The 15,831-nt window shown below is 43.9% G+C and overlaps 2 protein-coding genes across 7 annotated transcripts in view; one reads left to right on the forward strand and one right to left on the reverse strand.

Annotated features, from left to right (window-relative positions):
* TMEM175 (transmembrane protein 175) overlaps nucleotides 1-12,076 on the reverse strand; it is a 25,542-nt gene extending 13,466 nt beyond the window's left edge. For 3 of the 4 annotated variants that reach the window (XM_045990317.1, XM_045990328.1, XM_045990308.1), the window contains exon 1: nucleotides 11,939-12,076. The gene's annotated coding sequence lies outside the window, so the exon portion shown is untranslated. The remainder of the gene's footprint in view (nucleotides 1-11,938) is intronic. The other variant, XM_045990347.1, reaches the window with a different exon arrangement.
* Nucleotides 12,073-15,831, forward strand: part of GAK (cyclin G associated kinase) — a 55,716-nt gene continuing 51,957 nt past the window's right edge. For 2 of the 3 annotated variants that reach the window (XM_045990227.1, XM_045990248.1), the window contains exon 1: nucleotides 12,285-12,547. In XM_045990227.1, coding sequence (XP_045846183.1) covers nucleotides 12,403-12,547 — 145 coding nt within the window. In that variant the 5' untranslated portion in view covers nucleotides 12,285-12,402. Of the gene's footprint in view, nucleotides 12,548-13,267; nucleotides 13,345-15,831 lie in introns of all 3 variants that reach the window. The other variant, XM_045990215.1, reaches the window with a different exon arrangement.

The raw sequence follows: 15,831 nt of genomic DNA on the forward strand, positions 1-15,831 counted from the left end.
CAAGCAGAGAGCCCGATGCGGGACTTGATCCCAGGACCCTGAGATCATGACCTGAGCCGAAGGCAGCAGCTTAACCCACTGAGCCACCCAGGTGCCCCGGAAACATGTTTTTATTTCCCTTGGGTAAATACCTCAGAATGCATCTGCTGGGCAAATGCATGTTTCACTTTGTGAGAAACGGCCAAACCACTCACCCAAGGATCTGTGCCTTTGTGTTCCTGCTAGCAGTGTCTGGAAACTACAGCTGCTCCTCACCCTCCCCAGCACTTGGTTTGGTAGGATTTTTAAAGTTACCTTTTAATTGTAGCTATGCTAATAGATGTGGAGTGCATCTAGTGTAGCATTTCCCTACTGACTAATTGGGTATTTTCATGTGCCTTTTGTCTGTGTACCTTTTGTAGCAAAGTGTCTGTTAGAATCTTTTGGTTTATTTTGGGGGGAGTTCTTCGTGTCATTATTGAGTTTTGAGATTTCTTTCTATATTCTGGTTAGAAGTCCTTTGTTACTTATTTGCAATATTTGCTTGCAGTCTGTGGCTTGTCTTTCATTCTCTTAACAGTATAGGAGCACAGAAGGGTTAAATTTTGATGCAGTTCAATTCAACTTTTCTCTATCTTTTTTTAAAAGATTTTATTTGTCAGAGAGAGAGAGAGCACACAAGCAGGGGGAGCAGCAAGCAGAGGGAAAGGGAGAAGCCTGATGCAGGACTCCATCCCAGGACCCTGGGATCGTGACCTGAGCCAAAGGCAGACGCTTCACCGACTGAGCCACCCTGGAGTCCCTCAACTTTTTTTTCATGGATCATTCTTTAGGTGTCATACCTAACAAGGCTTTGCTTAACTCAAGATGACGAAGATTTCCTGTTTTCTTCTAGAAGTTTTAAAGTTTTAGGTTTTACTTTCAGTGGATGATAGATTTTTATCTATTTTGTAATTTTTATAAATTACTTATTATTATTATATAATTTTTATATAACATGCAAGGTGTATTTGAGCTTTCCTTTTTTGCAGATGGACGTTTGATTATTCCAATACCACCTACTGAAAGACTATCCTTTCTCCACTCAACTGCCTTTACACTTGGGTCAAAACTTGCCGTATCCCTGCAGGTCTATCTTCTGTCCAGTAGGTTATTTTGTACCTATCCCTTTGCTGGTATCAGTCTTGACTACAGCTTCATAGTAAGTCTTCATATCTGACAGAGCAAGTCCTCCAACTTTGTTCTTTTTCAAAATTGTTCTGAGTATTCTAGTTCTTTTGCCTTTCCCTTCTGCTTACAGGAGCCCCTTTCCTCAGTTCTTCTAGGCAGAAAAAGGGGGGTTTCTCTTAAGGATTTTTGCTGTCTGTGCAACTCTCACAGCACAGCCCCACAGTGGATACCTGACCTATGGTCAAAGCCGTGGAAAAAAGAGATTTTAAAAAATGGAAAACACGCACTTACGTGGGTCACTGCTCCAAGTTTCAACTACCCTTCCCAATCTATCGGCTTTGCATTGTTTTCAGTATTTTATCCCAAGCTTTTACCTGTCATCAGCGAGAGAGAAAGGTGGCTTACGCCATGACGGCCAGCACTGAACTCTAACACTTTATTTCTCAAAAGGGAGAGACTAGGGGAAGGGGGGTGAGCAAGGAGGGTGAAAAAATTCATGCCAAAAAATAAGACAAAAAGTTACATGTGCTTTTTAGGCACTGACTGATTTTGAGAAACATATATCTGCTATTTTTTTTAGATTTTTTTTGTTTAAACTTTCTCAAATATTATTTTTAAATAATCAGAACATGTTAAATATAGACACAAAAATCCTCAATAAAATGTTAACAAATGGAATCCAGCAATGTATAAAAAGGACTGTATACCATGACCAAGTGGGATTTATTCCAAGAATACAAGGTTGATTTAAAATAAAAAATTAGTGACTGTAATATACCACACCAAAGGAACAAAAAAACAAAACTACACGATCATCTCAACAGATGCAGAAAAGGCATCTGACAAAATCCAATACTTCTTAATGATAAAAACATTCAACAAATTAGGAATGGAAGTCAGCTCTGTCAATCTGATAGATGGTATCCACAAAAATCTCACAGCTAACATCATACTCACTCATGAAAGACAGAACACCTCCCCATCCCTGCCCCAGCTTAGCAACACCATTCAACACCATACTGTTAAGGTTATACCCAAAGCACTCAGGCAAGAAAATAAAATATAAGGCATATATACTGGAAAGGAAGTAAAACTATCTCTATTTACAGGGGGTGTGATGTTACACAAAGACAATCCTAAGGAATCCACAGAAGAAAACTATTACATCTAATAAATGAGTTCACTAAGGCTGCAGGAAACGAGATCAATATAGAAAAATCAACTGCATTTGTATACACTAGCAAACACCAATCTGCGAAAAACTTCTGAAAACAATCACATTTATAAGAACATTAAAAATATTAACAAGTTAACAAAGAAGTACAAAACACTGTTGAAAGAGATTGAAAAAGACTGACATAAATGGAAAGATATCCATGGATTGGAGGACTTAATATCATTACGATGGGAATACTTCCCAAACTGTCGGACAGATTAAATGCAATCTCTACCAAAATTTCAACTGCCTTCTATGCAGAATAAGCTGACCCTAAAATTCATATGGAAATTTAAGGAACCTTTGACTATTTACAGACTACCCAAAACAATCTTGAAAAAGAATAATAAAGCTGGACAACTCCCACTTCTTCATTTCAAAACTTACTATAAAGCTATGGTAATTGAAAGTGCAGTGCCAGCACAGGCCATATGAATCAAGAGAGGAGAACTGAGAATTCAGACCACTATATTCATGGTCAACTAGTTTTTGATAAGGCTGCCAAAACCACTCAATGGGGAAAGAACAGTCTTTTCCACAAATAGTGATGAGACAACTGGATATTCACATGTAAAAGAATGAATGTGGGGGCGCCTGAGTGGCTCAGTGGGTTAAAGCCTCTGCCTTCGGCTCGGGTCATGATCCGAGGGTCCTGGGATTGAGCACCGCATCAGGCTCCCTGCTCCGCGGCGAGCCTGCTTCCCTTCCTCTCTCTCTGCCTGCCTCTCTGCGACTTATGATCTCTATCTGTCAAATAAATAAATAAATAAAAAAGAATGAATTTGGATCCTACCTCATACCATATACAGAAATTAATTAAAAAAAATGGATCAAAGACCTAAACCTAAGAGCTAAAACACCGGGAGGAAATCTTCATGGCCTTGCATTTGGCAAAGGACTCTTAAATATGACACCAAAAGCACAAATAATAACAAAAACAGGAACTGGAGTTCATCAAAATTTGATTTTTTTTTTTGCCTCAAAGGACACTATTAATAAATTGAAAAAATGATCCACAGAATGAGAGAAAATATTTGCATATCATATATGAGAAAAGTTTAGCATCCAAAATATATGAAGCACCCTTACAGTTCAACAGTAAACAGACAACCCAATTCAAAAAATAGGCAAAGGATGTGAATACACATTTCTTCAAAGAAGATATATTATTAGCCAACAAGCACATGAAAAGATGCACAACATCACTAGATTACATTAGAGAAAAGTATATCAAAATGATGAGATAATCGTCCTCCAGGACAGCTATAATAAAAATAATGAAAAATATTGGGGCACCTGGGTGGCTTAAGCCTCTGCCTTTGGCCCAGGTCTTGATTTCAGTTTCCTGGGATAGAGCTCCACATCAGGCTTTCTGCTCAGCAGGGAGTCTGCTTCCCCCTCTCTCCCTCCCTGCCTCTCTGCCTACTTGTGATCTCTGTCTCTCTGCAAATAAATAAGTAAAATCTTTTAAAAAAATAATAAAAAATATTAAGTGTTGGGGAGGATGTGGAGAAATTGGAACCCTTGCACCCTTTGAGTAGGAATGTAAAATGGTGCAGCTGCTATGGAAAACAGTATGGTTCCTCCAAAAAATAACACAGAATTACCATAGACTCCAGGAATTCCACTTCTAAGTATATATTCAAAAGAATTAAAAACAGAGACTTTGAGATATATTTGTACACTAGTGTTCACAGCAATATTATTTGCAATAACCAAAAGGTGGAAGCAACCCAAGTGTCTATGGATGAACACCTAAACAAAATGTGGTATACACATACATACACACAACACAGGATTGTTCAGCCCTAAAAATGACAGAAATTCTCACACGTGTTACAATATGGAGCCTTGAGGACATTATGCTACCTAAGCAAAATAAGTCAGTCAGATAAGTCAGATAAATACTGTATGATCCCACTTATGCAAGGTCTCTAGAGTAATCAGATTCATAGAGTCAAAGCAGAACGGTGATTGCCAGGGGCTGGGAGGGGCAGGAGGAAGAGAGTTTAACAGGAACAATTTCCGTCTTGCAACGAGGAGCTCTGTGACCGGGTAGTGGTGACAGCTGCACAACTCCGTGACTGTACTTCACGTCACTGAACTGCACACTAAAAAATGGCTAAGGTGGTGACTTTTCTTATGTGTATTTTACCAGGGTTAAAAAAACAAAAACGTGTCCAGCATATAGGTTCAAAACATGTTAGTTACATGTTGCTGTCATCATATGTAAGTTTTTTTTTTTTTTTTTAAGATTTTATTTATTTATTTGACAGAGAGAGATCACAAGTAGGCAGAGAGGCAAGCAGAGAGAGAGAGAGGAGGAAGCAGGCTCCCCGCCAAGCAGAGAGCCCGATGCGGGACTCGATCCCAGGACCCTGGGATCATGACCTGAGCCGAAGGCAGAGGCTTAAACCACTGAGCCACCCAGGTGCCCCCATATGTAAGTTTTTAAGACTCATGGTAATAAAAAAATATATAAGACTGTGTAATGAAATGAAGAATACAAGGCAAAGTAGAGAAGCATGGAGCCAAGGGATATTTTTTTGTTGTTGTTTAAAGAGACTAAAGAATTTTAAAATCCTGATGGGAATAAGAAGCTAAAACGTCATGTAACAGAGGGGGTAACTGAAAGCTTATGACCCTGGTAGGGCATTATGCACTGTGCTAGGCATCAGAGGCATAATCAGAGGCAAACGTGATGGGATAATCACCCAATAATACCAGGTGCTGTCGGAGAACTGAGTCTGGGGAAGCTCTAAGTTTGGGCTATCCCAGAGCTGAGTCTGGAAATATTTATGACAAGATGACAACAAGAGTGAGTGACATTTGTCAAGCAATTACTATGTGCCAAGCCTTGTTCCAAGTACTTCATTTGTAGCGTCTCTTTTAATCCTCAAACAATGCTGTGAGAATTACTGAGAGACAAAAAGGAATTGGTTGTGTGTGTGCATGTAACAGGGGCAGGCTGGTGTGCAGCAAAGTGTAGGGAGTTTGGTGAGGCTGGAGCACAGGGGTCAAACTAGGAGATGCACCTCAAGTGAGCAAGGACTAAATTACAGAGTCTGTGTGCCTGACTGCTCAGGAGTTTGTAAATTATTGGGAAGATTATGCAGAGATGATGTTTTTTGTTTATATATCCTCTGTGTATGTGTGTTCCATGTATATACACATACACAAACGTACATATTTTGTACGTAAATGTACAAAATATGTAAAACATATTTTGGACACAAATCCATTAAGTGATTTGTATATACCTTCTCTACTCTGGGCTGTCTTTTCATTCTCTTCACAGAATATATACACATACATATTTGCATGTACTTATATATATGTATATTTTAAATTCACAGGCTATCTTGGGGCACCAGGATGGCTCAGAGGGTTAAGTCTCTGCCTTTGGCTCAGGTCATGATCTCAGGGTCCTGGGATTGGGACCTGCATTGGGCTCTCTGCTGAGTGGGGAGCCTGTTTCCCCCTCTCTCTCTGCCTACTTGTGATCTCTGTCAAATAAATTAAATCTTTTAAAAAAATTATAGGCTATTTTTAAATAAATTTATGTATTTATTTATTTGACCAAGAGATAGGGAGCACAAGTAGGCAAAATGGCAGAGAGAGGGAGAGGGAGAAGCAGGCTCTCCAATGAGCAGGGAGCCTGATGCAGTACTCTGGGATCATGACCTGAGCTGAAGGCAGCCGTTTAACCGACTGAGCCACCCAGGTGTCCCAATTTATGTATTTTTAGTAGGCCCCCATACCTAATGTGGGGCTTGAACTCACAACCCGGAGATCAAGAGTCTTAGACTCTACTGACTGAGGCACACAGGAACCCCTCATGGGCTATTTTTTAAAGCAGTTTTGGAGGGAAACTGAGTAAAAGTAGAGTTTCCATATATCTTTTCAGCACTCCCCCTCCAATTTCCCGTTAACATCTCACATTAGTGGTGCAACTGATGAGCCATACTGATAACATCATTAAGTCCATAGTATACATTAGAGTTCTACAGGTTCTGACAAATACATGACTTGTATCCACCATTACACTATCATCCAGAAATTTAACTGCCCTAAAAATCCTGTGTTCCCCCATTTACCCAACCCTCCCCCAGAAACCCCTGGCAACCACTCATCTTTTTACTGTCCCCAGAGTTTGTCCTTTTCCAGAATGTCATGTAATTGTAATCATATAGTATGTGGCCTTTTCAGACTGACTTCTTTCACTAAGTAATATGCATTCAAGGTTCTTCCACATCTTTTCATGGCTTGGCAGCTCATTTCTTTCTACTGCCGAGTAATAATCCATTTTATAGATGTACCAGTTTATCCATTCACTTGTTGAGTATCTTCAACAATGTACTCTGAAGTTTTTAATTTTGATTAAATCCAGGTAACTGTTCCTTTTATTGGTTGTGCTTTAGTGTCATACCAAAATATGTCACTTTTTCCCCCTAAGTTTTATGGTTTCAGGTTTCACATTTAGATTTATAATTTTTTGGTATATAATACAAGGTATGAATCAACATTTTTAAACACAAGGATATCCATTTTTCCAGCATCATTTTTTTGAAAAGACTACCTATCTTTTCTTCAATTACTTTTTCTTCTTCAATTACTTTTATTCCTTTGTCAAAAATCAATTGACCTTGTATGTACTTGTGAGCCAATTTCTGACTATTCTGCTGCAGATTTACTTATGTACCTTTAATCAGTACCATACTACTTTTACTGTGGTTTTATAATTAGCATTGTGGTTAATTAGGCAACATAAGTCATATAACCTGCCCTTGGTTCAAACTCATTTGGAGGATTCTACCTCCTCTGCAGTTCCAAATTATTTTTAGAATCAGTGTGTCCATTTTTACAAAAAGTCTGCTTGGATTTTGCCAGGAACTGCACTGGATCTATAGATCAATTTGAGAAGAATCAGTCTGACAGAATCTCCCAATTTATGAATATGGTGTATTCGCTCCATTTATTAATGTCTTTAATTTCTCCAAGCCACATTTTTTAGTTTTCAGTGTATAAATCTTGCATACCTTTTTTCAGATTTATCCCAAGCATTTAATATTTTTTGATGCTGTTGTAAATGGCATCTCCCCTTCATTTCAACTTCTACTATCTCGCTAATTATCGAGAAATAATGGGACTTATTTTTTGCATATGGATCTCGTACTCTTCAATCTTGCTATTCACTACTAGTACTAGTAGCTCTTTCTGCAGATCCCTTTGTGTGTGTGTGTGTTGTGGTTTTTTGTTTTGTTTTTTACATAGAGCAGTGAGTGTCAACTGAGGGTGCTAATGTCCCTTGAGGGATATTTGGCAATGTCTGAAGAGATTTCTGGTTGTAACAAATGACATGTGTTAATAGTATCTTGGGGATAGAGGTACAGGTGCTGCTTAACATCCAACAACACACTAGATGACAATGCCACCCCTTTAGTTCAACAAGGAATTATCTGGCCCCAAGTATCAATGGTACCAAGACTGGGAAAGTAATATAAAGAATTATGTCATCTTCATAAACAATTTTACTTGTTATTTTCAATCTGGAAGCTTTTTTTTCCTTGCCTCATTACACTGGCTAGAATTTCTTCTACAATGATGAGCAGAAGAGGTAAGATCTGACAACTCTGGCTTGTTACTGATTCAGTTTTTTATTATTCCGTATGTCAGCTATAGGCTTTTCATAAGTGCCCTTATTATTTTATTTATTTTTTAAAGATTTTTTTTATTTGAGAGAGAGAGAATGAGAGAGAGAGAGAGAGAAAGTGTGTGTGAGAGGGGAGAGGTCAGAGGGAGAAGCAGACTCCCCATTGGGCAGGGAGCCCAACGTGGAACTCGATTCTGAGACTCCAGAATCAAGACCTGAGCCGAAGGCAGTTGCCCAACCAACTGAGCCCCCAGGTGCCCCAAATTATTTTATTTACTTTTAGAGGGAGAGAGAGAGAGAGAATGCGCATGCACATGGCGGGGAGGGGCAAAGGGAGAGGGAGAGAATCTCAAGCAGACTTCACGCTCAGTGCAGAGCCAGATATGGCCCAACCTTATGACCCTGAACTGAAATCAAGAGTTGGATAACTGAGCCCCCAGGACGTTTTAATACGCCCCAGGGCATATTAAATGCTCTTAATACGCTGGCAAAGTTTCATTTCATTCCCAGTTTGCTGGCAGTTATTTTTCTTTTTTTTAAATCAGGAATGGATGTTGGGTCTCATCATGTTTTTTTGGTCTAATAAGATGATCCATTTGGTTTTCTTTTTCACTCTGTTAATAGTGTAAATTACAATGATCAATTTACAAATGCAAAGCCAACTTTGGATTCCTGGGATAAACCTCACTTTGTCATGTTGTACTATACTTTCTGTAGTGTTGGATTTAACTTGCTAAAACATGTTTAAAAAATTTTTTTTGTATCTATGTCCACAAGAAATATTAGTCTTTTTCTCTTCTTGTAATGTCTTTGTCAAATTTCAGTGTCAGAATTGTGTTGTCCTTATAGAACGGACTGGGTTGGTTAATACCTCCTTCCTTCGATTTTCAGCTTATGCAAAATTAAAATATTTCTAGTTTTTAACTATAAATTCAATGCTTTAATAGATATGAAGCTATTCAAGTTATCTATCATTTTTTCCTTGAGTGATGGAGCCATGGTAGTGTCTTCCAAGGAATCTGTTCCTTTAGTCTAAGCTGCTGAACTTGTTGGCATAAAATGTTCATGTTCTCTGATTATCCTTTTAGCACTGACATCATCACTCTTATTTTTGATACTGTTAATTTGTCTTTTTTTTTTTTTTCTGGTTCAATATGGCCAGGGATTTCTGTATTTTACCGGTCTTCTCAAAGAATCAGCTTTTGTTACCACAGATTTTGTTTTTGTTTTCTATTTCATTGGTTTCCACTCTGACACTTATTATTTCCCTTTTTGTACTCACTTTGGATTTCATCTGCTCTTGTTTTTCTTGTTTCTTAAGATGAATGGCTGAAATTATTGGTTTGAAACTGTCTTCTAGTATTGTTTTGGCTATATTCCACAAATTTTAAAATGTTGCATGTTTATTTTCATTCACTTCAAAATTTAATTTTCCTTCTGATTTCTCCTTTGGCCCATTGGTAATTTACAAGTGAGTCATTCAGTTTCCAAATATTTAAATTTTCCAGATACCTATCACTGATTTTTAACTTAATTGCATTGTGGTCAGAGAACATATTTGTTTCATAGCCCAGAATATGATCCATCTTGGTAAATGTTCTTTACATACTTGAAAATATGTATTTTGCTGGTATTGGGTAAAGTGTTCCATAAATGTCCATTAGGTCAAGCTGGTTGATGGTATCATTCAACTAGATCCCTGGTGACTTTCTCAGTGCTTGTTCTATCATATACTGTGAAAGGGGTATTGAAATCTCCAACTACAATCTACAACACCCATTTATAATTGGGTTTTGATTTTTAAAAAATCTGGTTTTGCTTCATGTATTTTAAAGCTTTATTATTAGGTGCAAAACTAGAATTGTTACAACTTTTTGATGAATGTACTGTTTCATCCTTAAGAAATGACCCTTTTAATTTCTGGCAGTATTCTTTGCTGTGGAATCTACAGAGGAAGAGGCTTTCAGATGAAGACCATAAATTCAGTTTTAAACATGTATACAAATGAGATGTCTAACAGAGGTCTAGGAGTTTGGAAGAGAAGTGTGGTGTGGAGATTGAGCTAAGATGGTCTCTCCAGTGCCAGGATATAAATATTTATGAAATAAAAACGTCCGAGTAAACTGTGGTCTCCAAAGTAATTACACTATTTAAAACTTTTCTACCTGATCTTAGGTCATAGAGGATAAACTCATGCCCTCCAAATTCAAAAGAACCCACAAACTCTACCATGCTTTCTAGTGAGTCAGGCATTAAGTTTTCTACATCAGCTATTTTGTATCTTTTCCACACTGCTTAAACCTTAGCTTTCTTACCCCCCTTCTTGTTTTCAGTAATGTTTCGTTTCACTCATTCATAGTGAAAATAGAACGTATTAGAGAATTCCTTCCCTTTCTTTTTGTTTTGAACGTATTAGAGAATTCCTTCCCTTTCTTTTTTTTTTTTTAAGATTTTATTTATTTATTTGACAGACAGAGATTACAAGTAGGCAGAGAGGCAGGCAGAGAGAGAGGAGGAAGCAGGGTCTCCACGGAGCAGAGAGCCTGATGTGGGGCTCAACCCCAGGTCCCTGGGATCATGACCTGAGCCAAAGGCAGAGGCTTTAACCCACTGAGCCACCCAGGCACCCCGAGAATTCCTTCCCTTTCATTCCAATAAACACACAAGGTTACCTGCAACTGCAACCTATCTTCCCTCCCTCCCTTTGGTATGAAAAGTGTTTGCCTTGCACCCATAGTGAATGTTACTCTCACTATGCTCTGGATATCATTCCCCTCCTATCTTCCAGGGACTTTTAGTCACTGTTCCTCTTTCTGCTGTAACCACAAACTTTCTCTCTGCACGGACTCCCTCCCATCAGCTTCAAGCTGCTCAAAAACCTCCTATCCTGAAGCACCTCAAGCCCACACCACCCTTCTAGCTCCCACACTTCCTTCTCCACAGCCAAACCTCTTGAGTCACCTCCAACTCTTCATTTCTTTATGCTTCTTCTCCCCTAACCACTCCAATGAGACTAGTCTTGAACGGTCACAAGATAATCTGGTTGTTGCTAAACCCAAGGTACATCTTTTCTTTCCTCCTCTACTTCACTCTTACAGAGCTTCTTGCCTCTGGGAGCGGGGAGCATCTCTCCCTGGCTTCCGACACGATGCTCCCTTGGTTTTCTCCCCGCGTCTCTGGCTGCTCCCTCTCTACACGCTTGTCTAACACCAGTTAGAACGTTCTAACAGCCTTCTGTTTGTTTCTGTCTTTTCAGCTTGAGACAGTCAGCTGCCGTGCACATGCTGAGGACGTCAAAGACCGGTCTGTAGCTTGGCCTCTTTCCTGAGTCCCTATCCTCACCGACCCCAAACGAGGGCACTGCTTTGGAGAGGCCACGACCAGGGGAGCATCCAGCGGCCGCGCTTGCTGGCGCCGGCCAAGTCGGGACACTGCTAAGCACGCTTTCCTGCCCCTCGAAAAAGGCAGCGGGTGGGGGCAAGGGCATCGTGCCTTCTTAACTCCGAGGTACCCGTGAAAGGCCGTCCTAAACTAGCACGGTGCGAACGAGACTACTGTTACCGTAAGGACAGTAACACACGTTTGTCCAAAAGCTCTTTAATAACGTGGAATTCCAGGCGAACTAAGGTGCTGGCTGGGGCTTTCAGACCTGGTTTCAGTCTGAAGACGAATCCGGGGGCTGCCGGCGCGAACCAGGCGAACCGCGTCGCTGCGCAGGGGGGGACCCGCGTCTCGCTGAGGCGCACCTGCCGGGTAGCGGGGACGCCCGCGATTCTGGGGCCGAAGCGGCCAGTCTGACTTTTCTACACATGCTGGAAACCTGGGGTTCCTTTTACTTAACTTAAGCTTTTCAGGCCTTTGGTAGGAACCAACTCGCCAGGAGCACAAGCCCTTCGCGCGGCGCGCCCGGCGCTACCGACCTTACTCAACAAGTCGCGGGGATGTCCCCGGCTGGGCGGCCGCACCGCACGCTCCTCCAGAACGGCAGCCCGCGCCGCTCCCGCAGGTCCGAGCACCCTGACAAGTGGCCTCCGCAGACACGGTCGCGCGGGGAGCGGCTAGACCATGGGCTCTGAGCCCCACCGCTTGCCCAGAAACCCCCTCTCAGACTCGCGGGGCGCCAACAACGCGGCGGCCGGAAGTACGTCACGAGGCCGGCGGCGCCGCGCAGGCGCAATGCGCGACCGGGAATCCGCGCACGCGCACCCTCCCGGCGCGGCGGAACTGAGGCGCGGCGTTTTTCCCGGCTGCGGCGCGCCCCCGCGGCTACGTCACGGCGTCGGGGCGGAAGATGGTGCAGCTCGGGGCCGGCGGTTGCTGAGCGAACCCGGACGCGGCTGGACCCTGAGCTCCCCGCTCCGGCGCCCGCTGCGGGGCCGCGGCCATGTCGCTACTGCAGTCTGCGCTGGACTTCCTGGCAGGCCCGGGCTCTTTGGGCGGCGCTGCCGGCCGCGACCAGACGGACTTCGTGGGGCAGACGGTGGAGCTGGGCGAGCTACGGCTGCGGGTGCGGCGGGTCCTGGCCGAGGGTGAGGCCCGGACCGGGGGCGCGGGGGCCATCGCGGGGCGGCCGGGCGCGGGGCCGACCGGGAAGGGGCGGGGTCGGACAGCGCCAGGTGCCGGGCGGCCCCGCGGGGCGGGGGTGGGGGAGGGTCGCCGCGGCGGGCGCGGGTGAGGCCGACCCCGCGTGACTGCCGTGGGTGAGTGAGGCGGGGTGCGGGGCTGGGCACTTCCTTGCGGGAGGTGTGGCAGTCGTGGCAGGTGCGGGGCCGACTTGCGGCCAGAGGAGAGGCCGTGGCGGTGGGGGGGGGGGGGGAGGTGGTGGGCAGGTGAGGGGCCACGGCGGGGCTGGAAGGTAGAGGACCCATAGGGCTGAGCAGTGCGCTGGGCGGGGGTGAGTCATGGCCCTTGGGCTGGCGGGACAGCACTGCGTCTCCGGACATCGCGCTGACTGTCCTCAGTTCTCAGGGTCCGGAGCGCGGGTGCGTGCGCCCCTTGGGGAGGGTGGTTGTCCTTGGACGTTGAGGTAGATGGTGCTGTGACCTATAGCCCAGCTTCCTCCTGTCGCCACCTGTTTCCCTTGCCCTGATCTTTGTGATTTAGGTTAGGGCATGCCAACAGTCGTGATCTGTGCACAGCCTTGCAGGTTGGACTCGCCAGTCATGGAGGAATTTCCTGGTCATTTTTAGTCATCTTTGTTTCTGCGTGTTGTCTCCAGCTTCCTGATGTCCTTTCTCTTCCTCACACAGAGTCTATTGCCAACGTCGCTGTGATCCCATTCTCTCCTCTGGATTTTCCTTACATTTTGTCGGTGGCGCCCACAGGGGTATGTCACATTTTGCTAGCTTGATGCTTACTGGCTGAACACTGTTGGCTCTGAGGCTGGTGCTGGAGCAGAACGGTATTTTCCTGAGTTAGCATGGGGCGCGGGACTGGTGCAAGGTGGGACCACAGACCTGTCTGGGGTAGCTCTCAGGACTGCAGGCTTAGGCTGTCACGATCCCCGACCTACTGCCGTGTCTGCTCAGTCTGAGGCAGGAAACTAGCGGACTCTTCTGATGTCCTCATTCCTAAAGGTCTGAGGGGATGTTCTGCCTGCAGCGTTATCATATGCTTTTTCTCCACTTGGATAAAACACAAACAGATTTTGGGTGTGATTTGGTAGGAAAACCTCAGGCTTTTCTTGCAGAGGTAGGGGCCAGAATCTCTGCTAACATTAACGAGTGTGGTATCTGTTACAATGAGAGTTCCCTTGGATCAGTTCCTTTATTCTGAAAATACCAGGCAACTATCTTGGTTTTTTTAAGAGATTCATAGGGGACAGTAGGTGATTTTTGCCTTTTGGAATTTAAAGTTAGACACATTCCAATGACAGAAGGACAGTGCAGTACTGGGGGATCCTTGGGGCAGGGCAGGCAGTGGCCAGGGTTCCAGCAGGCCAAAATGAGGTCCGAATGCTCCTACCACAGCAGGGGCGGGGCCAGGCAGGAGGACGGGAATTAAAGATGGGAGGTGGGTCTTGTGGAGCAGGAAGCTTACCGGTCACTTAAAATCCAGGATGAAGAATGAGGAAATGGGACTAACCGATAGAGTTGTGTAATAGAACCCACTCCCTTTGCTATCTAGGCACGTCAGGAGATAAAAATACCCAGCACGGTCTAGGTCTTTAGAAACGTAACAGGAAGCTCATAGCTTTAAAGCTTGTGAACCCTCTTCCTGAACTGAAATGGTTAGAAAGCCATATGAAGTGTCAGGAAAAACAGCAGCTCTGGAACCTAGGCTGGGGGAATTCATGCTGTGTTGTATAAATGTGGGGAAGGTTCCAAACCCTAAACTCTGGGGTGGAGAGAGATGTTGACAACTTTACAGTTTTCCAGGTTTTGGAAAGATAATAGGCATCCTGTATATCCTATGATATTCCTACAAGAGTTGGGAAAGTCTTTAATAATCTAATAAATCATATATACATAATTAAATGAGTATCCTCACTGTGGGATAATTAAGACTTTAAATAGTCCCACCTTATTTCATGTCAGGTGTTGCCCCAGATGAATTTAGGATGGATCCGATTTTGCTGTGAGAGGGTTTAGGAGAAAACACATTGTTTTCACAGCTTTTTGGAATTTGCATTTGTATCATGAAGTGGTTTGTGGAGCAGAACTGTGGAGCCAGATAGCTTCCTAATCTTTTGAAAATTGGTTTTAAGTTTTCATTAAAAAAAAAAAAATCAGGTTACTGGGAGTAACCCCAATGTCAGAGGAGCTGAGTCCAAGCAGATCCTAGAATACATTCTTTAAGTTCTCTTGGATTTTGCACGTTCTTGCTTGCTTCCTACTGTCCAGAGAGGTGACAGAAGTGATCGCTCTGCCAAGATGGGTTTTTCCCCCGCGAGGTGAGTCCACTTCTCCAGTAACTGTCTGACTTTGGCTGCATTGCTAACGATGTGGACGAGGTGGTGTGGGCGCAGCTCTTCGGAAAAAGAAACAAGTTCACAGAGCTGTCCCATAACGTGTGTGTAACTAGTTGTGTGTGTTTGCGGGGACATCGTGTGCCATGTGTGTTATCAGTGGCCTTGGATGAACGTGGGTCCCTTGTGTTCCGTCTGGGGCCTGTGCCGGCCTGAGAAGCTGTGAGGGCATGTGCCACACTAACTCTGGGCCAGCTGTTGTCCTAACCCTCCACCCCTCTGCCTCCTGGTCCCTGCTTTTAGAGGGCTTCTGCCTTGCCTGTGTCAAGTGTCGGGATTGGGGAGGGCACAGGGGCTGTTTGGTACCGGCTGGCAGTTGCTAGGTTATACGATAGGACTCTTGGCTAGAGGTTTCAGAAACCACTGGGGTTGGTGTGACGGAAGGAGAGCGTTGGAGGTTGAGTCAGGACCTCCTCTACGGGGATACACTGTGTAGCATGTTTAAAGCTGATTTGAAAAGATGGGGCGGTCATCGCTCACTGACATTCTAGCACACAGCTCTTCCCACTCAGGAAGTGTGCCTGAACCCTGAGGCCTGTGGGTTGGTGATCTCGTTCAAGTGTCTTTTCCCTCAACTTCCGTGGCTGCTTCACCCAGGTTGGGTGCTGAGTGCATCTTTTCTGCAGACACCCTAGAGCACAGATAACCAAAGTCTTTGCAGGAAGCACCTGCGCCTTGGGCAACTGGTTCTAGTATTCAGACTGGTGTGGTTCAATCTTGTGTCGGGTTAATTGCCCTCTCTCAATTCTCCTAACCCCATTCTCTTCACTCGCACCTTGGCGACTGTACCATCAGCCCCTTAACTCGTCGTTAACTAACACCTAGTGTGGAATAGTCATGGTCACC

This window comes from Meles meles, chromosome 2 (genome assembly GCF_922984935.1).
Source record: "Meles meles chromosome 2, mMelMel3.1 paternal haplotype, whole genome shotgun sequence".
Classification (NCBI taxonomy): domain Eukaryota; kingdom Metazoa; phylum Chordata; class Mammalia; order Carnivora; family Mustelidae; genus Meles; species Meles meles.